The sequence below is a fragment of the Peromyscus leucopus genome, chromosome 13 (assembly GCF_004664715.2).
Source record: "Peromyscus leucopus breed LL Stock chromosome 13, UCI_PerLeu_2.1, whole genome shotgun sequence".
NCBI classification, from domain to species: Eukaryota; Metazoa; Chordata; class Mammalia; order Rodentia; family Cricetidae; genus Peromyscus; species Peromyscus leucopus.
In genome coordinates, this window is record NC_051074.1 from 27,431,291 (window position 1) to 27,457,171 (window position 25,881).

At 39.3% G+C, this 25,881-nt stretch overlaps 1 protein-coding gene across 1 annotated transcript in view; it reads right to left on the reverse strand.

Annotated features, from left to right (window-relative positions):
• The window catches only part of Smchd1 (structural maintenance of chromosomes flexible hinge domain containing 1), a 153,866-nt gene that overhangs the window by 65,653 nt on the left and 62,332 nt on the right, over positions 1 to 25,881 (reverse strand). The window contains exons 20-29 of the mRNA XM_028874083.2: positions 25,735 to 25,879; positions 22,857 to 22,953; positions 18,496 to 18,568; positions 15,757 to 15,896; positions 13,400 to 13,534; positions 11,174 to 11,401; positions 5,831 to 5,979; positions 4,293 to 4,381; positions 3,605 to 3,723; positions 1,059 to 1,226 (exon numbers count right to left, since the gene is read on the reverse strand). Of these exons, the coding sequence (XP_028729916.1) occupies positions 1,059 to 1,226; positions 3,605 to 3,723; positions 4,293 to 4,381; positions 5,831 to 5,979; positions 11,174 to 11,401; positions 13,400 to 13,534; positions 15,757 to 15,896; positions 18,496 to 18,568; positions 22,857 to 22,953; positions 25,735 to 25,879 (1,343 nt within the window). The remainder of the gene's footprint in view (positions 1 to 1,058; positions 1,227 to 3,604; positions 3,724 to 4,292; positions 4,382 to 5,830; positions 5,980 to 11,173; positions 11,402 to 13,399; positions 13,535 to 15,756; positions 15,897 to 18,495; positions 18,569 to 22,856; positions 22,954 to 25,734; positions 25,880 to 25,881) is intronic.

Genomic DNA, 25,881 nt, shown 5'->3' on the forward strand with positions numbered 1-25,881 from the left:
GAGAGATGGTTAACTGTCAAGAACACTTGCTATGTAATTGTAAGGACCGCAGTTCAAATCCCAACACTCGTGAAGCAGGCTGGGTGTTGAACACAAGCCTGTAACCTCAGCTCTGAGGAAGGAAGAGCAGGATGGTTCCAGGGCTTGCTGGCTCCCAGCCTAGCCAATCAACACAAGTCCCAGGTTCGGGTAAATACCCTACCTCAAAGGACAGTAGGAAGACCTCTTCTGGCCCTCATATGCACACCCTGACACATGTGCACACAAGTGCACATCCACTTAGACACACAAACACACTCACACACAAATAGATTAATCTTCAAAGGAAAAAAACTGCAATAAAGATTTTATATTACTATAAAAGAACAAAAAACAAATTTAGCAAAAATCGGCTGACTGATAAAATGGGTGCTAGTAAAATCAGTTTCATTATTGCTCTAATTTTTATGTATGTCTAGAACTGTTTTAAAGGTCTAAATTATTACATTCATAATTTCAGACTCTAGAACTCAGTGAATAACTAAAGTGTTAAGACTCACCTCATGTTGGAAAATGGTGGCACACGCCTGTATTCCCAGCACTCCGGAAACAGAGGCAGGTATATCTCTATGAGCTGGAGGCCAGCCTGGGCTATAGAACTAGTTCCAGGACAGCCAGGACTGTTACACAGAGAAACCCTCCCTGTCTCAAACAAAACAAAACAAAACAAAAAAATCTTACCTTGCTTTGTTACAATTAGTTACAATTATTATTATTATTATTATTATTATTATTATTATTATTATTTTGGTTTTTCGAGATAGGGTTTCCCCGGGTAGTTTTAGTGTCTGTCCTGGAGCTTACTCTGTAGACCAGGCTGGCCTCGAACTCACAGAGATCCGCCTGGCTCTGCCTCCCGGGTGCTAGGATTAAAGGCGTGTGCTGCCACCCCCACCCCCTCAGCTAGTTACAATTATTATTTCTTCTAAAACAAAATCTATCTCTTCTAATCCACGAAGGCTCTGAAAGCAATGAGCCTGCACTATTAATTATTACCATGAAGATATGAAGTGGTATACCTCTTTCAGCTCTGGCCAGTCGATAAGTAGCAGCTTGGTTGGAGGTCCAGAAACTAGGTGCACTCGAATAAAGTCAGAAAACTCTCGCCAAGTAAAACAAAGATCCTTATGTCCAGGAGGACCTGGAGTAAATCTGATGCCTCGTACACTTATGCTCTGTGTGTTAGCCTAGTGAAGAGAAGCACATTGAGAAAACACAGGTTGTTATTGTTTAGTCTTTAAAAAAAAAAAAAAAAGTTGCATAATTCACCTACTGCTATTTCTGGGTAAGAGACCAAATCCATGCCAACACTAGCATACTCCATTCTATTTTCAGGAGAGAAAAATGGTATCTTTCTCTCTTCTTTCAGTGGCAAAGAATCTAAAAAACTGTGAATGGATCTCTTTTTAGCTTATCTTCTCATAATTTCCCCTTTTCTTCTACAGGTTATCCTTTGATAAAAATGCTTAAGACCAAATGTTTCAAATTTTGGAGTTCTCTAAATTTGTTTGTTTGTTTGTCTGTTTGGGATAAGGTCTATGTAGCTTTGGCTGGTCTGGAACTGCACTATGTAGACCAAACTAACCTTGAACACAAAGAGATTCCCAGGTCAGTCTCGAACTTACAGATTTGCCTATCTTTGCTCTGCTCCCTACTTCTGGGACTAAAGGCATGAGCCACTGTGCTACACCCTGCCTGGTCTGAGCTCCCTGAATTTCATAATATTTGCATGGATTGGTTAAAATTCCTAATCTAGCCAGGCGCTGCTGGTGCATGCCTTCAATATCAGCACTGGGAGGCAAAAGGAGACAGACCTCTGTGAGTTCAAGGCCAGGCTGGTTGGCAGAGTAAATTCCAGGGCAGCCAGGTCTACACAGAGAAATTCAATACAGGTCCCCCACACCAGGAAGATTTCTAATCTATAAGTATAAGATACTCTAAAAACAAGCAACTTTGAGCATCATGATAGCAGTCAAAATTCTCTGCATTTCAGAACATTTCAAATGTTCTGTCTGGGATGCTCGATCTGTATTTGTGCTTTTCTTTAACCCTCAGAGCAAGCACACCTGGCTGAGAAACGTGGCTCCGTGTTTTCCCGTCAGTTTGTAACTCTTTTCATTGTGGCTTTGCTTTAGGTATTTCCATTGATGGTACCTTAATTTAACAAGGTCTTTCCTGAACACCCAACATAGTAAAATACTATTATCTTCACTATTTTTCCTCCCCATTATTTTTTGCATGCCCTCCCCTTTGTCAAGGTGATATTCACTCTGATTAGGGCTTTTGTTGCTGCTTATCAATTATTCAGAATAATGGTTACCACACCCTACTAATGAGTCAAAGAAACTACCTATTAATCTTTGCAATATGACTGAAGTGATTCTAGACCAGAAAAAGCACAAAAGTACTCACATTTTAATAGTGGCTGTTAATGATCCTATGTCCTATATGTGTAGATACATTCATGTACACATCTAAATCTATTTTATTTTTATGTATGTGGATGCTGTCTGCATGTATGACTATGCACAATTTGTGTGTCAAAGTCAACTTTTTAAAGAACGCAAGCACATGGTGTGCACAGGGTGACAAGAAGCAGACTGTCTACACATAGCTGTGACAGCTGTGCATTCCCCCTCTCACGTCATCAACACAGAGTCAAAGGGAGATAGATAGTAACCTGAGGTCACACAGAGCAGACTTGTAAAGGCAGAAACTAGTGAGGAAATTCTCATGGTATCCTGTCAACAAAAAGCATAATGCAATCAATGGATCAAATTCTGTCGATCTGGGGAACTCCTTTTTCTAACCTACACTGCTGGCAGGTTTGGTCAAGACCCAACTCCACAACATCCTTTCACCTAATGCTGGCTTTGACCTTTTCAACAAGAGGGCTTCATGCTTGTTTCAAGCTCCAAGAATTCTCTCAGGGCCTTTACTTCTCAAGCTACAGTGAAGCAACCATACAGTAGCAAAGTTAAACAGTGAGTTTTCTCCTCAGTATCCTGTTTTAATGCGGGGGATAAGCACTAAGTTTTATTTAAACACTTAACTGAAAATTTACATATTGTGTACACGTAGGCTGACACATGTGTATTTAAATAGTGAAATAGTCTAACAACTACAATTTGCTCCAAAGGGATATGGTTAGTGGAAACGCCAATGACGGCTGCAAGTGAATGATGGGACCAGAGGAAACATCTGCAATTCTGGTTACTGGTGTTTTCCAATGTGCAAATTCATTGTATTTTGAAAGCTCCAGACCTCACATATGCTATCCCCACAATATTTCAAATAAAAGTTTTATCTACAGAAGAATTTTAGATATAAGGTGAATGCTGGCAAGATGACTCATCTAGTAACAATGAAGCCTGCCACCAAATCTGAGTTCAGTATTTGAGACACTATGGCAAGCATTTAACCATGTATGGTACATATAAACATACACAAACAAAACATGGTTTTGAAAAATTAAAAGTAATGTATGTAAAGTTAAACTTTCATTATTTTCATTTTCCCACCAACTTTTGTCAAACACAAAATCAATTTTATAAGGTAGTTTTACCTCAAAAGTGATTTTCAAGTTAGAGTTATCAAGTCCAACTCCAGCAATTGACAACGTAGATAAAGAATCTGGTGAAAATGCTGGGATCTGATTTCCATACTGATCTGTAACTGTAACAACTTAAAAGAGAGAAAAGCTGTAAGTTAAAATCCTTTTAAAGATATATCTTACACATACAATATACTTTGAAGCTTTACTCTCATACATAGGTAATTTACAATTATACTTATTTCTCTTATAATCATTAAAACTGTATCAAGAACCTGTGCAGGAATGTTTCAATACTGCCAGTAACCAAGTGACTTTGAATTTCTGAGGTACACCAATGTTAATATTATTTTTAGTTGTGAGGTGTTAGGGACTGAACATAGGCCTGCATACATGGTAGATATATATGCTCCACCACTGAGCTATATCCCAATGCCTAAATCAGATTTTTTAATAATTAAAACTTAAAAGAAACATTTTAATGGTATTTAATTTTATAGCTATAAGGAAAAAAATAAAGGCTATATAGGATCAATTCAATTTGTTCGTAACTATTTCTTCTAACAAAGGCAAGATTTTCTAAACAAACTATCATAAAACTGAGTTTCACTGTATGCTAAAAAGTATCTTTCAGAACATACATTTTAAAACACTAATGAAAGCCAGCATTATTTTAAAAAAAAAAAGTGGGTATACAAACCTATTTCTCCTTGAAGCTCTTGGCCCATCTGCACCGTTTTTCCTCCTTTTAACTCACATTTTAAATGTTTGGGATCATCAGGAAGTGGTCTAAAATTGATTTGGTTAAAAGGCTTTAATGAACCATTAGTTGCAGAAAAAAAGTGAAGAACAACACATATTTGATGCCCTAAATTAAATACAACAGCCCTCTTCCAAATCTTTCATTTTAAATAGCTATTGACTGCAAAAAGAAATTACATTATACTCTTTATATTACATTAAGAGGAAATTGTAATAAGGAAATACTGTCAACAGACAGGTAAGAATAAATCACAACAATGAGTTATGGTCAGAGAAGTAGAACTGCTCCTGGTGCAGAGAACAGCTCGGGAAAAGGTAGAGGGTCACAGTGCTAGAGTCACTGGAAAGGTGGCCAAGGGGCTGTGCGACAGGAAGTCTTCTGCTCCTTTATATTAAGCTCTACTCTTTTCTATGAGGTGTGTAGATTAATTCTGATTGAACTAAGTTTCACCACTAACCAATGTGATAATTTTTTCCCTCTAAAAACCACACTTTACCTTTCATATATTTTGGGCCTCTGTTGTTTCCAGTTGAAGAAACTTTGGTGCATTTTTAGTTACTAATGGATCAATGAAGTGCAAGTTTATGATCATGATAAGAGTAATCACTATCAGTCATATACAGTGCTACCACTTGTAATCCTAGCACTCAGGAAGCTGAGGCAGGAGAACTGTGAGCTGTTGTGGGATATTCGATTGCACTGTGAACTCCGAGTCTACATTTGCATTATTTAAATAAAATCCACCTTGGGTCAGGAGACCGAGTTAACAACTAGCTGACAGAGAGCAATAATCATAGAGAGTCAGAGGGTCTCTGGAAGATGACAGAGACACGCACAGGAATTAGTAGGTAAAAGCTTGGAGTGGTACGGGGTTTTGGTTTGGCGGAGGTACAGAGGGGATCTTTCCAAGACCTCGGCAAAGAGAGGTCAGCTGGTTACTACTCAACTTCTCTAACATAGCAGCTTTTCACCCCAGCCTCTGACTCCTGAATCATACTGATAAATACAAGGACAGAGATTTAATTAAAAGCTGTATTTGGCTGCAGCTACAGAGCCGGTGCCTGTGGGAACAGAATTCCCGCCAGGCTGAGGCTGCCAGAGAAGCAGGCCGGTAACTGCGGAGCAGCAATTACTGCCTGAAACAGCAGTAGATAATTAAAGCAAAGCCTCTGTGCCAACAGAAAAACAACAGTGAGTTTGAAGCTAGCCTGGGCTACATAGCAGGACTCTGTCTCTAACAAAACCCCAACAATCAACCTATGTACAATGAAACCTTTCTGTAAAGACAATCTCCCATATTTTATAGAAACTAAAAGGTATGTAATTCTTTCATCTTAAAAGGAACTTTTTTCGTGTGTGTGTGTGTGTGTGTGTGTGTGTGTGTGTGTGTGTGTGTGTGTGTGTGTGCGCGCGCGCTGCAGCACACTATCTTGCTATATGGCACTCCAAATAACTCAAAATACAAGCTCACAAACCTTATTGTAAAAGCACTTTCCAGAGAGACGTGGTCATCTTGGAAAGAAACCTGGCAGTAGCGCACATCTTTCACAGATGTTGGTACTTGCACATCAGGAAGCAGACCTTGTAGCAAATGTTCTTTGTTAACCTCAGGAGTCCAGTTAACCTAGGAGAGAAGATACATAACACAAAGCTGAGAGGCTTCACTCAAAGCCTTCCCATAACCACTTGTTTTCTAAAGACTGAAACAGGGTTCCAGGTAGAACAGGCTGCCTCCAAACTCAGTTGTTTAGGATGGACATGAACTCATGATCCTCTATCTCCCAACTGCTAGGATTATAGGAATGTGCCACCATACCCCACCTAGTAACTCAAGAAGCTTAAAACTAAATTATAATCTGTGCCCCACACACACACCAAAGTTGTTTTTTCTTGTTTTGTTTTTGTATTTTCTTGTGAGACAGAGTCTATGTAACCTTGGCTGTACTGGAATACTCTATGTACAACAGGTTGGCCTCAAAATCAGAGAGCTATCTGCCTCTATCTCCCAAGTCCTGGATTAAAGGTGTACACTACCATGCCCAGCTAGAAAGGCACTTTATGATCAGAAATAATAGTATATAATATAATGAACAAGCATCTTTGGTTTTGTGGTAAATATTTCCCAATCTTCAGAGTAAAAATTGAAAACCAAATATCTTTAGTTTTGCTCCAGGGTTGTCACTGGGCAGCTAGACATGATGGCACTCCCAGAAGTCTGAGGCGGATGATTCCAGGTTGGAAGCCTGAATGGGCTAAATACAAGACCTTGTTCTTTGAAGAAACAAACCCCAAAACCCCCGCAAAGACCCCCGCTACAGCACACGAAGGCAATCCTAGTGGCTGGGAGATGGAGGCAAGAGCATTAGCAGCTAAAGGCCAGCTTGGCCTACCGGAGACACTTGTCTCAAAACCAGACACACCCAAGTGTGAAATCCCCAAATGGAAAACAAGAATGTGTACATGTCATCACGGAGAGGTCCGAGTGGAGGCTCTGAATGTGATCCCTGGGGACTTCTACTCTGCAAGAAAGGGCGCGTCACTGCTGTTTTACCTTTCTGGTCACCTTCTGGGTTAAATCCTTTCTCCAGGATTTCTAGCTTAAATTTTTTATCCCCTAAATTACATGTTTTAATGTGACATTTAATCCATTCTTTTAAACTACCACACTATATCCTAGTTTAAACTTTTGATTCATATTTAAGAACTTTTAGCTCAACTTGCTCTTTCAGTCTTCGATTGTGAGTTCAAAAGTCACTGATACTGTTTTCTAGTGTGTGTTGCTCAAGTAACAGAAGGTAAGAAACTGTATCCTGCTCACCCTAATGCTACAACATGGGAGGCCTGACTCCCTTCCACCATTACTAAGTCTCTGAAGGTGCACAACCACCTCAAAGACTGTAGTTTTGATTTGAGAAAGACAAGGAAAAAGACATTTAAAAAAAATCTTGATAAGAAGAAAAAAGGTTTGGCCCAGCGCACCTCCCCTTCTCCAGTGATGAGTCAACATGCCTCGCTGAAGAAGGGTAGGAGGCAGCTCACAGCTCAGAAGCAGGGCCTTGGTACAACTGTTCAAGTGATCCTCAAATCTAAGTGTGAGAGAAGGTGATGGTTTGCTCCTCTAGCATGAGGCCTAATTCTCTTTTAGTTCTTCCTCCCTCTGCAATGGAGGAAAGAAATCACGGGCCAGAGCAAGGACTGGAACCAGGGCCCCAGACCCGATAAAGTCTCAGAGCTACACTGCGATCACTGATGAACACCCAATGTAGTTGCTAGCCAGCTAATAAAGATTTTCTTTTGGCTTAAACCTGGAGTTGTCTTTTCTAGTGGATACTCCACAACATTTCTGGATGCCCCAGGGAGACCCCTAGATATAGCAGAGTGTCAGAGGCCCTCCGAGCGGGTAAGAGTGCGGTGGTCAAGGAGCTCCTGGGGGTGTGCAACCCGATCCATTCCAGGGCCTCAGGACCCCTTTGATCAATCACTGCCTAATGCTTCTGAGGAGTCTGACACCTCCAGAGGTAAGTCTAGTTAAAGCATCTTCTGTCGGAGATGTCAGACTCCTCAGAGGCATTAGGATCACAGAGAGGACAGAGGCAGCCACTAAGTCCAGTGTTCAGGATCCGCGTACGACCTCACTGCACTCCACTGGTCTTTTCATGTGTACGAATGTGTGATGGCCAAGCCTAGTTGTCTTTACTGTGTGACTGTGTGTCAGTTCTGCCAGTTCTCTTGGCTGAAGAAACAGGTATACAATGGAGCCCCGGCCACCCAGTGCTGCCCCAGTACAAATCCTCACAGGCTAAAGGCACTGCACCATACTCCACCCCACCCCACCCCCCCACCCCCCTGCCTCCAGCAGACTGGGGGGAAGAAGGGGGAAAATGTCCCATCCCATGAAGGCGGATCTTTAAAGAAGCCAGTGGCCTATCTGTTCAAAAGACTTAATCCTGTTTTGGCCAGTTGGCTGACTTATTTGTGGGCAGTTGCCACTACAGCCATGCTTTTAAAAAAAAAAAAAAAAAAATGTATGACGAATAGACTTTGGCCCAGAAACTGTTACTAACCTCCCCTCCCAAGGAGGACCTCAGAGAGTGGATGTCCAACATCCAAAATAAATCACCAGGACTTCTATAGCAGGCCTATATTGGACCTTGTAAAACTTCAGCCATCAGCCCAATTGGCCTGCTGTCAGATGATAACCCAACAGAGCATCCCCAAGACAGAAGCCAAGTTAAGGCTGTCAGAGTCTACCAAACAGACATGGGACACAGCAAGGTATGACTCTGTAATGATGCAGTGGATGTGGATGAGAGCCCCTGGCACCGACCTCACAGGAGAATGCCCCTAGCCTTTCTGGTTCCAGCTAGGAGGAGCCTGAAGTTCTGCTGTGGGCCGCAGGAATATATCCTAAGAACTCCGCTGGTTATGGCAAAGTCACTACCTGGAGGATCAAGGATTTCCTCCAGAGGAAGCCAAATCCCAAGAGGTTTGGTGTTATTTGGCTTGTCATATATCAGCTGTCTTCGGTTATGAAAATCATGTGTGCCTTCATAGTTTTCCCAATTGACTTTTCCCTAAGAAGGGCTAACAATGATCACTCTCTGGACATACACATTCCAGGTATTTGGAGAACAGCCTCAGGAAAGGCTTTCTCTGGAATCAGATATCTCCCTTAATCACTTTCAAGGACAGGAACAGTCCACAGGAAAGACTCCAGATTTAAGGCAAATTCCACAAGGAGACACCACCTAGGTCAGGTGGATGTTAAATAGCTTTACACAATTTAGCTCAGACCCTCCTTTCTTACAGCCTTACTAACTTTATAGACCTCTAACTCTTTATCTAACCACTTCTAGGAATATTTAGATAACCTTCTGCACTGACAGCTATGCTCAGCCAGAACCCCAGTTCAAGCCTCCCTGTAATTATCATCATTGGCAGCATCCGGCCAGGTCCATCTCCAGATGGAGGAAAGTACCTTATCAGAGATACCTCTGTATTCTCTAAGAACAGACTTAAGCATCCAGGTTACCTGTTTGAGAAGGCCTGGCGGATGTGCCAATTAAGGTTTACTTCCTCCTTTCCCAAATCTTACCTCTGGTTCCAGATCTCCCTTTAACTATCACCAGAGGCATCTAGCTGTACACAGGTTACCTAGCGACTGAGCACACTTTCCCCCACCCTGCAGAAAAACGGCAGATAGCTTGGACAGATAGGAGCCACAGGAAAAAAGCAGGCAGTTTTATTTTCTCCCATTAACCTAGCAGCTTATAGATTCTTAACATTTTCTACCAATCATGTTTAAGATTATTGTTGAGCACCCAAGATCCCTCTTTTTAGATATTACCCGAATTTAGCCTTTAGTTAACTCATTTCCCCATTGGTCACTTCCCTTTGGGGTTGCAAATAATAATTAACGGTTATTGCCCCTCTATGTGATTCTTATCACCCCTCCATTTGACCCTGGAAGCCTGGCTTTGCACTGCTAAGGGAATACTGCTTGTAAGTGTATATCTACCAGGACTTCCAGGGCACTGGAGGACGGAAAAGAGAAAAGAGAATGAAGAACTAGATGGATAAGAACTTGAGAGGAAAAAACTGAGACGGGGAAGAACTAGGTTGTAGGGCTAGAAGAGAGTACCAGAGGAACGAGATGGAAGATGAGGAAGAGCCAGGTGGGAAAGAACAAGATGAGGAAGACCCAGATGACAGAGAAGGAGATGGGAGAGGAGCTGAGATGAGAAAGAACTAGATGGATGAGAACCTAGAAGGGGCAGGACTAGATGAAGGAATTAAGATAGAACCTAGAGGGAACAACAGATAAATGTAAAGAGAAACTGGGCAAGAAAGGAGCTTAAAATGAGAGCAGAGTATAAGTTTGTAGAGAGAGAAGTGACAGAATAAGGAAGTGTATGGACTAAGGAGTTTCATGTACATAGATCCATTTCTTTTCTTCAAAGATCAATTATCAGCTGGTTGTAGATTCTTCCCGGACCCTGGGAGGGGACTATCGAGGGGCTGGACCCCCTAGTCCCTGATAAGGTTCACTTGTGCAGACAGGTTCTGGCAATGCAGAAGCACTCACGGCTATGATAAAAGATGGACTCAGCTCCTGCCTCAGGCACAGCCCAGGCTCCAGCTACCCCTGCCCCATGCTCTGCTGTTTTGGGTTGTTTGCACTCAGTCATAAAGGAGGTCAGAGGAGAAGCCCTGGAGCTCAGAGAACAACAAGGCAGACTCGGCCACCTGGAGGAGGCCCTAGAACCAGTGGGGCCTTTCCAGATTTTAGCTACCCTGACTGAACCAGAATTGCTCTGAAGCCCAATGTTTACAAGAAACCAAGTGGACAAAATAATAACAAAAATAAAAAAGTTGTCAAAAAGGACAAAACTGGGTGGTGGTACTAGCCAGGCAAGAGACTCATATTCCCTATCATTACATCACTCTCAATGGCACTCAGCATCTAAAATTAACTGGAAAGGAAGCTCAGTAAGGCAGCCCAGTGAGCTTCCTGAGAATAAGCTGACCAGCTCAACTGCTGTCCTCTCTTACGCTTTCCATGAGTACACAGAATTTCTATTTTTATTTTCTAGGAACATACAAGCTTATTTCCCATTGGCAAAAATGTGTTGGGAGTCTAATTATGATTTAAATCAAACTTACAGTCCAATACCACAATTCCTTTAGGACCAATCTAATAACAGTATTTTTTTTGATAAACAATCTTATTGATAAACAATCTTATAGGCTATGCATAAAATTTCAATTTTCTAAACATAAGAGTATTTACAAGTAAATAATCTGTATAAAATACTTACTTTAATTTTTTCTGCCAAGGATGGTGTAATATTGATTTCTCTTTCTCCTTCATCATACATTTGAAAAATTAGATTTTGCATTACATCACCTGCTATCCAATTAACCTCATCCTGATGTTTGATCTGGATAGCCTTCTGTCCCTCTACACTAAATATCTGTAGGCGAGCAACGTGACTACTGGGAAGTAACTTGATAGTCTTTTCCACAGGTGACACATCTTTACAACTCTAGAAGAGAAAACATGAATATACATTGAGTGACCTACGTATTCATTTCCTCTTTTATCTAATGGCAAATCCACGGCACTGTTTAATAATTTAGTTTCAATATTAGGAAAGATCATCTTAACATAGTTACACTTGTAACGTTTATCATTAAAATGGTATTATAAGCCAGATGTGGTGGCACCCACCTGTAATCTCATCACTTGGGAGGTGTGGGCAGGAGGTCAGTAAGTTCAAGGTCAGCCTGGAATATACAGGAGACCTTGCCTTTAAAACAAACAAACAGAAAAGGTATTATACTTTTAACACTAAAAACTTTATACCATCAGGCATAAATGGCATTGGATACATTCTGAAAACTACTAACAAGGATGCCTTCTTTCTTATTTTCAAATTCACTTTAAAATTATAAATTCACAAGATTTAAATTGTTACAGATTCAATAAAGAAGAAACCAAGAACTTTCCATAAAATTGAAGGCAAATTGCTGCCACAGAAGATACTACTTTTTAGTATTAAGCTGTATTGAAATTTTGTGGGTTTTTTTTTTTTTGCCCCCAATTAATAGCACACTGGGATAAATGAAAAAACTTGTTTATAGCCAGAAGAGCTTTAGATGCCTTGAAAGCTGAGCTTATCAACATACTGAGAAATTTATATTGATTACGAGTATACTACGATTGTATAGCTCCATCATAAAGAAGTTGCATTTAGGCATACAAAATTAAACTATTAAACCATCACTTCTTTAATAAATTATAATACCTTCAACAACACAAAGTTATTTATTGATCCTAAAATAACTTTAAACTTTCCTTGTCTATTTATAGCTATTCCTATAGAAACCCATTTACGTAAGTTATTTAAATTTTATTTAAAATTCCTACATTATAAAATATCAAGCAATTTATTTTAAAGGCATACACAAATACTTGACTCCATACTCTCAAGGTTGCATCCTTTGGATAAGACACTAAAAACTGCCTAAAAGCAGATACAACTTGCTATTTAACTAAACTGAATTCCTGGTCTTCTGATACTACTGTATAATTACATAAGTCTTTTTTGCCTCAAAGGCCAGATCCTCCCCATCCCCACATTACTGTGAGTCCTATACTTTTTGACAGTTTGCAAGATATTATGTGCACGCACATGTTTGCATATGCACACACAAATTGCCTACAGTATTGCAAAAAGGAAATGATTCCTAAATATTTTAAGATTATCAAGGGCTGAGATGTAGCTCAGGGGAAAATTCTTGGCAAAGACCCTAGGTTTGACTGAGGAGGAGGAAAAAGATTATAAAAATATAATTAGCTTTAAAAGTATTAGAATGTAGCCGGGCAGTGGTGGCACACGCCTTTAATCCCAGCATTTAGGAGGCAGAGGCTGGTGGATCTTTGTGAGTTCGAGGCCAGTCTGGTCTACAGAGCGAGATCCAGGAAAGGCACAAAGCTACACAGAGAAACACTGTCTCGAAAAACCAAAAAAAAAAAAAAAAAAAAAAAACAAAGTAAAAGTTTTCATGTCTTTCAGTGATAGTTTAAGTGGAGATATTTATAGAATTTTCAAAAAAACAAAGAAATAAAACAAAATAGTACATTTTAATATTAGGTAAGTTTTAAGAATATAATGGCGCGGTTGTGGCACACGCCTTTAATCTCAGTACTGGGGAGGCAGAGCCAGGTGGATCTCTGTGAGTTTGAGGCCAGCCTTGTCTACAGAGCGAGATCCAGTACAGCCAGAAACCCTGTCTCAGAAACAAAAAGGAAAAAAAAAAAAAAGGAAATATAATCACTAGTAGTTATAAACCTTGTAAGAGATCTGATCAAGAAAATTATTAATATGTCATACATAATGTTAAAATATTATTATAGTTCACATTGTTTTTCTTATGAGAACCAAAGTATTATACATTTTAGCATCAAACAACTTTGCATAAATACTCTAGGCTAAAGACCTTCAAGACTCCAAGTAAAACCAAAGAGAGAGGTAGCTTACAGGTATCTCAATCCTGGCAGTCAGCGTCTGGTCTTTCTTAATGTTCTGAACTTGAATTGCTGGCCCTGTTAGGATGCTGGTCCCAGAGCTACTGCAATCCACAGTGTAGACTGGTAAGCTTGGAGCACCTAGAAACTGGAGGGAGGACAGAAAGATCATTAACTACCTAATCCATAACTACTGAGTACTGTTCAAATTCTTGAGTAATTTACCAGAGCTAGTGTTTCTGGCTCTACACTGGAAAATTCTAAATAAAACTCAAAACACTAGAATTTTTTAATAAAAAGAGTGATTTTCTATGTTACATAAAATTTATCCTTTTAGAAAACCTTCCTCAAAATTATTCTTTTTTTTTAACTTAAAAAAATGTCACGTGCATGTATGAATGTGTCTGTCATCTCAGGCATTAAGAGGGTGCGGGATCTCCTGGAACTGGAATTCCATTACAGCCATCTCTTCAGCCCTCTTTTTTACTGTCTTGAGTTTCTTTTGTTGTAGATCTCACCCACCACCCACCTTTGTTTGTGCACTCTCTTTATAGACAAACACCTCAACTAAGGTTAGGGAGGGACACGGGGAGACAGCGCAGCAGCTGATGAAGCACCTCCATGCGAGCAGGAAGACCAAGTTTGAATCCCCAGAAACCACATAAAGCTAGCTAGTCACTACAGTGCACCTCTCCAACCCCAGTGCTCCTAAAGCAAGGCAGGAGTCACAGACAGGAATCTCCTGAAGCAAGCTGGACAGCTACTCTGCCATGAGTTCAGACACATGAAAACAGACACACACAGAGACATACATATGAGGGGGTAAAGGAAAGAGAAGGGAGCAAACTTATGAAACTGCTTAGCTGGGCCTGGTAGTGAAGGCCTTTTATCCCAATACTCAGGAGACTAAGGCAGTAGAAAGAATCATAAATTCAAGCCTTTTGGGGCTATTGAACTATTTGATGAAATCCTGTCTCAAAATAAAAAAAAATCAAGAGGGATGAGGCTATAGCTTAATGATAAAACATTTGATTAAAACATTTGATTAAGCCGGGCGGTGGTGGCGCACGCCTTTAATCCCAGCACTCGGGAGGCAAAGCCAGGCGGATCTCTGTGAGTTTGAGGCCAGCCTGGTCTCCAAAGTGAGTTCCAGGAAAGGCGCAAAGCTAAACAGAGAAACCCTGTCTCGAAAAACAAAAACAAAAACAAAAAAAACAAAAAAACAAAAAAAAAAAAAAAAAAAAAACATTTGATTAGCACCGGGCGGTGGTGGCGCACACCTTTAATCCCAGCACTCGGGAGGCAGAGCCAGGCGGATCTCTGTGAGTTCGAGGCCAGCCTGGGCTACCAAGTGAGTCCCAGGAAAAGGCGCAAAGCTACACAGAGAAACCCTGTCTCGAAAAAAAAAAAAAAAAAATTGATTAGCATAAATAAGGCCTTAAATTCAGTTCCCAAAAAGAAAAGAAAAAAGAAATGAAGGCAAGAAACAAAACTGGGAAGAGCTAGTATCTTCACTGACCTTTGTGTTATTGAAAGACTTTTGATAAGGAAAGGGTCTAAGAAATTTTCCATGGAATAATCATTAAGAATTGATTTAAGCCGAGCGGTGGTGGTACAAGCCTTTAATCCCAGCACCTGGGGGGTGGGGTGGGGTGGGGTGGGAAGAGACTGGTCTACAGAGCAAGGAAGTTCTAGGATAGCTGGGGCTACGTAGAGAAACCCAGTCTTGTAAACAAAACAAACAAAAAACAAAAAAACAAACCAAAATAAAAAATGATTAAAAAAAAAAGAGGGCAAAAAGACAGTCTGATTTATTTCCTTTGGTTTCATTAAATGTTGTAACTTGCAGAATTTAAAAACAAAACAATACAAAAACTTAATATTTAAGGCTCACCTGTGAAGCAGCAAACAGACAGTCATTGCCATTCACTAACAACAGAAGTGTCCTAGCTGCACATCACAATACATCACAGTGAGCTTATCTTACAGTGGACAATCAGCTTGAAGTGTTCCTGACTGCACATCACAGTGAGCTTACCTTACAGTGGACAATCAGCTTGAAGTGTTCCTGACTGCACATCACAGTGAGCTTATTTTACAGTGGACAATCACTTGAAGTGTTCCTAACTGCACATCACAGTGAGCTTACCTTCCAGTGGACAATCACTTGAAGTGTTCCTAACTGCACATCACAGTGAGCTTACCTTACAGTGGACAATCACTTGAAGTGTTCCTGACTGCACATCACAGTGAGCTTACCTTACAGTGGACAATCAGCTTGAAGTGTTCCTGACTGCACATCACAGTGAGCTTATCTTACAGTGGACAATCACTTGAAGTGTTCCTAACTGCACATCACAGTGAGCTTACCTTACAGTGGACAATCAGCTTTGGTTGTGCTGTTATGTTGTCTGACTCATCCACAACTTCCACCTGAAAAGGGAAGGCTGTTCCATTCTCTATAACTAGAATTTCCGAGTCAGGTTTCACTTTTAGTCGATGAGGAGGACCTATCAGGAAATTCATAATAAAGTACATATTCAATAGATTAAATAGACTAAAAATATCATTTTGTATTTAATATTTATGAGTGATGCAAGAAAGAAAAGGAAAAAAAAGAATACAGAACTTGATAAATTCTATCTTCCAAATGTAGTTTGTGTACATGATGGAGCTTTATCAGTAACACAACTAAATATTTGGTGCTGTGGGGCACTGGTGGTGCACACCTTTAATCCCAGCACTCAGGAGGCAAAGGCAGGCAGATATCTGAGTTTGAGGCCAGCCTGGTCTGGTCTACAGAGTTCCAGAATAGCTAGGGCTACATAGAAAAAGCCTATCTTGAAAAATAAAACAAAAACAAAAACAGTTTAATGTCTAGATTTAGTCTTATATAAGCTAGAGCACACTGATTAATTCATGCTAGAAATGACCTGAACAGTCCTGAAAAACCTTAAAAACATCTGGGAGGGAAAGCATTCAAGAAGCAAAAGAAGTTTATTAAAACACTTTACACAATGACTGACTGCTGGCTCCAGCACAAGCAATAACATGCTGAGTTCAGGCCAAGCATGGCAGTCCAATCCTGTACTCCCAGCATCTGAGAGCATGCAGACCAGCATGGGCTATGAAATAAACAAATTAACCCCTGGTGATCATGTAACTGCATAAGCAAGTAAGTATACTGCTCACTGTCTTTGATATCACAAGCAAGTTATATCATACATTTCCATAAGATTTAAAAAAATGGATCTATACTTCTACAAAAAACTAACTATATGCCCCACAATCCTTAATACTTTAAAAATTCAATTTATACTAAATACTAATAATGAAAGTATATAAAACAGTTATTACACACACTTACTTTAATGGTTAATATGAATATTTAGTATCTGCCAACTACTATGTCATGTTTTAAGTAAGCACTACTATGCTCATCATACAGAACACAAGGTCCTATCACCTCCATTTTATAAGAATGGAAGCATCTACAAACACCGGAAAATATTTAATCAAGAGACTACATAAAGAAAATATTTAACACAAAGAGATGGACCCCAGGTTAGTGGCGAAGTCAAGTTTAAGTCCTGGTTTCTTGCCTTCTAACACAACACTGTGCTATTTCCTACTTTGTCATTTCTATCAAAATAAAAACCACCAAAAGAATGTACCTACGTAATAAGATTTCTGTAAGTCATTTCTATTTGGCTTAGCTTACTTCTAAAAGCATACATATTTATTACTATAAATGAACTTTTTTTTCCTCATTAGTACCAATTTTCACTTATCAGTGTATGCCTGGGTAAAACTCCAAGAACTTCAATTTGTGAATGCAAATAAGCTATTGTTTCCTTCTGCTGAAATCCAGTACAAATGATCGTTAAGGACCAAGTGTTATAATCAAGGTTGCTAAGTATTGTAACTAAATTTGCATGCCAACTGTTCCTTGGCATTGAGTCATGTGTAAAACACTCAATAAGCATAATCTTACTGGCAGATCTCACTTTGCAAAGGACAGTGTTAAAGAAAGCTCATGTGCAACTAGTACTTTGTCCTCTATTCAACAACTGCACGATCATGCAGAGTGAAGACTACATATTAACTCATTTAACTGCTGCAACCCCACGGGAGCAGGAAACATTCTCGTGGTTATTTGCAAAAGCAGCCAGACTATACTATACTGAAACCCAAACGGTCTGATTCTAAAATATACTTCAAGGTCCTTACAACAGGCTATCCCTTAAATTAAAAAGCACATTCCACCCTATGTAACTTGAATAACAGTTTCATTTTCCCAAAATAAATCCTTATCAAATCAATAAGGACCCATAATTCTTAAAATATGAAAGTAAAACCAATAAGACTAATATAGCAGTTTTCCCCTAAGTCTAATAAGCTTACCTCTAGATGTTTCCTAATACTTGGTACTTAAAACATTTCCCCAAGACTGAGCTACATTAAGCAACTCTCAATGTATTTTTAAGATTTATCCTGGAGCTGGGGATGGGGCTCCACTGATAAGGCTACTTGCCTAGAATGCAGTCCTGAGTTCAATCCCCCACCACACCACATAAGTCAGCTATGGTGTTACATGCCCGTAACTCATCACTTGGGAGGTTGAGGCAGGAAGACTGTGAGCTCAAGGTCATCCTTATTTATCTAATAAGTCTTTGAGGTCACCTGGTTTACTCATCTCATATCTCTCTCCTCTCTCTCTCTCTCAAGAGACAGAGACTTGGTGGTATTAACATCTTCATCAAACACCAAACTGTATAAAAGTATCTTTATATTTTTATCATAATATCATTTCTTCTTTTTTTTTGTTTGTTTCTTTGTTTTTTGACAGAATCTCATTATCACAGCCCAGGATTGCAGTCCTTTAGAGCTGGAGAGATGGGTTAGTGGTTAAGAATATTTACAACTGTTCCTGGGGGATCTGTCGTCCCTGACTGCTGCAGGCACAGCATCCAAGTGCATATGCCACCACCATATACGTAATTGTTGTCTTTACCGCCTCAACGTCCTATATTCTGGTCATTCACCACTACAGCAACCTGAGAATATTTAAAAAGTAACTATTCCAAATATTATTAAAAATAGTATTACCAGGTAGCAATCTAATTTTCAAAATCTGTGAATCTTCTTTTAAACCCGGAAGAACAACCTTCAGATTAAAATTCTGTTGAAAAAAGACAGCAAAAATTAAACCCAAGTTTTAAATAAGTAGCTTACCATTTCAGTTCTGATTTGTGTTTGATTTTTATCTTATCATTATAAATGTACTCATAATTTTAGTTAGAAAATTATTACAAATATTTAAGAATCCCAGGAGAAAAAAAGAACAAACTTTCCTCCAACTCAAATCATGTTTATCTGAATAATTATCAGAATAAGGATATTTTTTAAAAGGTAAAACAGAGGTACAAAGACAGCTCAGTGGTGTAGAGCACTTTCTCCACTTGCAAGGGACCCAAGTTCAGTTCTCAGCATCCATAGGGTGGCTACAATCACCTATAACTCTAGTTCCAGGGGATCCAATTAGGTGTTCTGGACTCCAGGCACCAGGAACCCATGGGGTGCACACATATACATGTAAGCAAAACAGTCATAACACAAAAAACTAAAAATATATTTTAAGTGAAACAATCAAGGAGTACGGGGGGGGGGCGGGGACGACGACGGATTGAACTCTGAACAGAAAGGTAACAGTAACTAAAGAGATCTAAGTAAAAGATCCATTTAAAAGATGAGAGAGAATCTGATCAGAGCTCTCTCAAAAGAAGAAATAAAATTGGCTAAGAATTATTAAAAAATGTTCACTATCCCTAGCAATTAGGAAAATGTAAATCAAAACAACCCTGAGATTTCATTTTATCTCAGTCAAAATCACAAAGATCAATGCAACAACCAGAACAACAAATGGTGGAAGGGATGTGGAGAAAAGGAAACTTTCATTTACTGCTGGGATTGCAAGGTGGTCCATCTACCCTGGAAATCAGTGTGAAGAATCCTCAAAAGGCTAAAAATAAATCTTCCATATGACCCAGGTACACCGCTCCTGGGCATACACCCAAAGGACTCAACATCATACTCCACAAATACTTAATCAGCCATGTACATTGCTGTTCTATTTACAAGAGTTAGGAGACAGAAACAGCCTAAATGTTCAACTCATGAATGGATAATAAAAGTATGGTATATATACAATATGGAACACTATGCAGATGTAAAGAAAAATGAAATCATGAAAATTTCAGGTAAATGAATGTAATTAAAAAGGATTATGTTGAGTAGAGTTAACGCAGACCCAGAAAAACAAAGTCATGTTTTCTCTCATCTGAGACTCATAGTTCCCAATCTTTAGATGTGAGTACATAGCTAAGAATAACGTCAGAAACCAGTAAAATAGGAAGGTATAATGGGGAGCATGCAAGAGAGGAACAGCAGGTACTGGTGACTTGGGAGGGTGAAACTGAAAAAAAACTGTGGAGGAGGGATATAACTAAGGAGGGTCAATAAAGAAGGAGAAGGGAGGAAGGTACAGTAACAGTAAGAATGTCTGAAGAGTTCTCATCATCTTTTTATTTAAAATTATATATAATACATATAAATACCTGTGTAAATATACACACATAGTTTAAATCGTTCACACCTGGGCTGACAAAGTCTCCCCCAAGAGCATACATAGACTAACAAAAGAACATTAATACCAGGCATGAGACACTTCCTTTCAAGTTTTTGGTCAGGGCAATCCAAGAGACTTCCAAAGCATTATAGGTATTGCTGTTGCCCTTGGTTGCATCACTAGAAGTTGAAGGTAAATCCTTATTGCTGAAGACATCATGCACTTACAACAGAGCTGGATCTGATCTGAAAGCTTCCTCCCTGGAAGACTAGATTTCATAGTATCAGAAGGTGCCGTACAGGTTTCTGAGAGAGGGAAGCAGCCATGATGCCTATGATCCACTATGATCATCATAGCACAGTGACTCTAAAGGTCCAATAGTGGCATGCATATATTGGTATATGTGGTAACCAACAGCTTTCTAACTGGACTTAAGGCTTACTCAACAAAAGAGAAATTATGCCTGGTACTGGAAACCTAGCCAGCTATTCAAAGCTAGTGAGAACAACCACCACTTTACTTAGCCAGCAATAATTCCTAACAACACAGCTAAGTGTAGCCCCTCACCCCCCCCATCAAAAAATATGTCTTTGCATCAGAAAGATCATTACAGAACACCAAAACCAATCGAAATGCCCAGAACAAGCGATCCTATGGGGACCAGCCCCAACAGATACATCATCTCGATAATTCCTGCACCCAAGGCTTAGGGCATACCAAGGAAGAGGGGACATAGAGATTCTAGGAGTGGGAGAAACAGGAAGTCTTCTGTGAGACTACATCTCCTAGAAATGTCAGAGAAGCTATACCAACTAAGTCTCAAATAACAAGGCTGCCTAAATAAGACTTAATCAGGATGAAAACAACAGACATGCTAACATGGAGGGGGAAATCTTACAGAACTGCAAACCTAGACAAAGAACTAGAGGCAACCAAGGAATTGAGAGCAGGAGAAATAGTCTTGGGGGGGGGCACCCCAATTTGATTATCCAACACCAAATGGTCAGCCCTGAAAACATATACATACAAGTAACAATATAGAGACTAAGAAGAACGAACATGCTTTCCCTTCATACACACACACATACACACACACGGCCAAGAATTTGAGAGAGAGCAGGAAGTAGATACATGGGAAGGACTGAAAGGAGAAAAGGGAAGGAGAAAAATGATGTAATTAATTTCTTTTTTTTTTTTTTTTTCTTTTTTTGGTTTTTTGAGACAGGGTTTCTCTGTGTAGTTTTGTGCCTTTCCTGGAACTCACTTGGTAGCCCAGGCTGGCCTCGAACTCACAGAGATCCGCCTGCCTCTGCCTCCCGAGTGCTGGGATTAAAGGCGTGCGCCACCACCGCCCGGCATACATTTCAATTTTTAAAATAATTAAAAAAAACTCAATCTAGAAACTTCGGAATGGAATGCACTATTCTGGACTGGACTTTGAACAGAAAGTTAACAGTAACTGGAGACATCTAAATAAAGTCTGGTTTTCTTACTAGTACTGTCTTAATGTTTATTAGTGTGTATAAATATATGTATGTAGTTCTGAGACAGTAACACAGTAACTCTGTAAGCTCTTATTATTTCTGAACTCCTCTACAAATTTAAAGTTATTTTAAAAATCTAGAAATAATTTTAAGTCCACTTAACATTTAAAATTTGACACAAATCTCAAATTATTTCAGAAAAGTCTCAATTGAGAAAGGTGTATAAAACCTGATGTTAAACATCTTAAGTAACACCTATTAAAATGTTTTTTATTACAGGGCTAGAGAGATAGTTAAGAGCACTGGCTGCTCTTCTAGAGGACCTGGGTTTGATTCCCAGCACCCACATGGTAGCTCACAACTGTTAACTCCAGTTTTCAGGATACCTCAGGCATCAGGCATGCACATGGTACACAGACTTAAATTCAGACAAAACATCCACACACACAATAATGCACATGGTACACAGACTTAAATTCAGACAAAACATCCACACACACAATAAAATAAAAATATTTTGAACTAAAAGTATTTTGAATTTTAGAATATCTGTAAAAGCAAAGCTATCTGAGGAATGAAGCAAGTCTAAACATGAAATTCATCTACTTTTCAGCTTAAAATACATCACCTTCAATACATTTTTATACAGTAATTCTGGTGTGCCTATTTTGACTAACATTTATCAAATAAGGTCAGGTATAGAATTTTTTACCAGTGGCATCAGATCAACATTCGAAACATTTCAGATCAGGGCTACTCTACCTGAAATATCTGAAGAAAGTACATGTTCCTTCTCTCTTCTTTGGGCTGGTATTGGGAGGTTTAAACACAGGGCCTCCCAAGCACTCTAACATAGATCCAGGCCCTGGGAAGCTCAATCTTAAACATAATATTGATAGGGAAATATTTTTATCTTTTTTAACCATATGTATCTCTTCCTGAATACTTCCCTTTACTAATTCGCAAAACATATTAAACTAGTCAGCTAAAGTTTCACTGATTTGAAATTGTGGTTCCTGGTCTAAGAAAAATAAAAGAAGAGAAGAAGGAAAAAGTGGAAGACCACCTGAGAAATGTTGAATAAACACTTCTGAATGAAGATAGAGACAGCTAGAAAACATTTAACTCAAGGATGTTGAAATCACTACAGTAATAAAAGTGCCAGATTTTCACACCACTCTAACTGGTGAGTCAGGTAACACAGCACTGATGAATTCCTAACAAGTCAGAATTTATGTGATCTTGGTTACAAAATACAAAACGAAGGAAAATAAACCCAGGTCATTTAAATTAAATTTCCAATTGACCATGATAGGAAACAAATAATAAACACTATAAAATTTATGTATAATGCTTACCTTGCCTTGACAAGAGTTAACTGGACCCTTAGCTACAACACCTTGAATTACACAATTTGGGCCTTTGGTTATTTCTTCATAATGTAAAGACAGACCACTGGAAAAAAAAACAGATTATTTTTCAATTCCCCTGCATGATCTACAAATAAGATTGCAAATATGCTACTGGAATGTCTAATTCATCTTTCTAATAAAATTTCTAATTTAATTTAAATAAGAAATAAAGAGAAAGTCAGGCGGTGGTGGCGCACACCTTTAATCCCAGCACTCGGGAGGCAGAGCCAGGCGGATCTCTGTGAGTTCAAGGTCAACTTGGTCTACAGAGTGAGTTCCAGGACAGGCTCCAAAGCAACACAGAGAAACCCTGTCTTGAAAAACCAAAAAAGAAATAAAAGGAAGAAAATTCCTAAAAAATTGTCTTTTTTCCCCCCTTCAGTCAGGGATTCCCTATATAGCCAAGTTTGCCTCAAATTCATACCACCCCCCCCCCCCGCCTCAGTCTCCCCAGCACTGAGATTACAGATGTGTGCTACCCTAGAGCTCCAACAAATTCTATGGTGGAAAAAAATATGACCAAGCAAGTATAAGTGATACTAATGGGGCAAACACTGAAAATAATATGACAGGTTGTCATAAAATAAAGAAACCACACATGCTGAGTTGATCAAGACACAAGGTTAAGGCAAGCTATGTGCGCAACATAAGTCTGACGTAACAGCACACCCGCCACTGTACAACCACTGGGCTAACTGCTGATAATTCCATAGCACTAGTCTTGGAGGACTGGCTTTTCCATTATGCATCTGTAAATACCTTGACAGTATTTAAGAACAACAACAACCAAAAAAAAAAAAAAAAAAAAAACACCCAAAAAACAAAACTATAAAAGGGGCAGATACAAGCAAGAAATGTACCCTACACTAGAAACCCTACGCACAAGCACCCCTGGAATCCGCCTTAGCTTCCTTTTCCTTAGGCTTGTTCATAAAAGGGTGACTTGGTGAGAATACCAACATGCACACCTTGACTATTTTATCACTCCAGACTCTCACTGCTGATACAATAAGAAAGAAAGAATATAAAGGTAGACCACAATACATCCCTAACAAAAGAAATACTCAAGTACACCAGGTTCACATGGTGAACTCATGGTTTCCTCAGTCTTTTCTATGGATCCCTTAAAATCTTGCACTCAGTAAAATTTTCGGCAATTTCTGCTCCCTGTTAGCAGAATGGCATCAGAGAAGTCTAACTAACAAAGTGGCTCTCATGTCGCTGTAAGCCTGGCAGAGTATATGCTGAGTACCTTTTCTACTGATGTGTGCAAGTGATACCTAGGTTAGCTATCAAAGAGAAAATGGTACAAAGAACATCATAAGGTAAGAAAAAGCCCATTTTTCTCAAGCACAGAACTGTTTACAGGTATTTTCTGAATAGACAGATTTAAAATGATAACATAAAGATCTTAACAGTCTTAGATTTTACAATCAAGTAACACTATTTCATTTCAACTCATCCCAACAAAGTGTTCCAATGAACAAAACACCTAGGCTTGTTCTACACAGCGAAAGAGATGAAGATGGGGGGGGAAAGCATAATTTAAAATTTATTTATAGTGTGTATATGTGTACATTTGTAGTCCATGGTGTGTATGCAAACCATGGTGTGCATGTGTGAAGGTCAGAATCTATCTCCTACCATGTGCATCCCAGTGATCAGCGTACACCTTTAGGCTTGGGGGCAAGAATCCTAATCCACTGAGCCACCTTGAAGGTCCACACTGATCATTTAAGTTACCCTGAGAGATGACTCAGTAATGAAGCAGATTTCAGTTGCAGCACCCAAAAATGGCCAGCTCACAACCACTAGTTCCAGCTCAACAGGGATCTGAAGCCTCTGATGTCCCTGAGCACCCGCACTCACATGCACATGTACCCATGCACACAAAATTACAAATAAAATGAAAGCTTTTTTAAAAAAGTATTTTTCTTATAAAGTAAGGGCAGAGAGACAGGACAATAACTGACTAGTAAATACCAAGTTATTTCATGGTACCTCTGTGGTTTAAGAGTTAAGACAGCAAGTACTTCAATAATATGCCAACAGAACCTTCCATTTAGGATATCTGTCTATTATGCAATTCTGAGTTGTTAGATGTTCAGGTCAGCAACTTAGTTTCACCTTGGTTACTAGAATTCTAGCATTAAATGACTCTTTTTCTTTTAATTCTATCCTAGTCTGTTGGGGCTACTGCAGAAGCCTAGTCTAAAACAATGGCATCCTGCAACACATTTAACAAAATCAACATTAAAGATGTAAAGTGGCACACAAAATAGCTCTCAGCAAGATGCCATGTATTCTATGCTTTTGTTGGCTCTTGAAATCCCCCTAAATTACCGAGCAGTGGTGGCGCATGCCTTTAATCCCAGCACTGGGGAGGCAGAGTCAGGTGGATCTCTGAGTTCGAGGCCAGCCTGGGCTACCAAGTGAGTTCCAGGAAAGGCGCAAAGCTACAGAGAAACCCTGTCTCGAAAAACCAAACAAACAAAAAAATATCCCCCTAACATGAACTTAAAAACAACAACTAACAGAATTGTCATGGGACAATACACCATACTTGTAAAAAGAAAATGGAGTACATCTCCAATGACTTTGGCAGTAAATAAGCTTCTGTGAAGTAATTTACACAAGATATGTAGCTTCTTGTACATTTACACATCCTCTTGTAGCCACAGAGGATGGCCTGAAGCCAAATACATCAGGAACTATAAATTCATTTGAAACATTAATACAAATGCTAACCTTATATAATTTACACAAAAAAGAGTAAAAACTTAGCAAATACAAAAAGACAAATACAAATAAATCCTTCAATTACCTTGCTTCAAGAACTGGTTGAATATCAGATAATAGTTGGGTAGTATGACCGAATTCATCCTGTAACTCCAAAGGAATATTGAATGGAACTCCAACACGAAAAGGGGAATCAAGAAGACCAAATGAAAACTTTTCTGGCTTGCCCTCT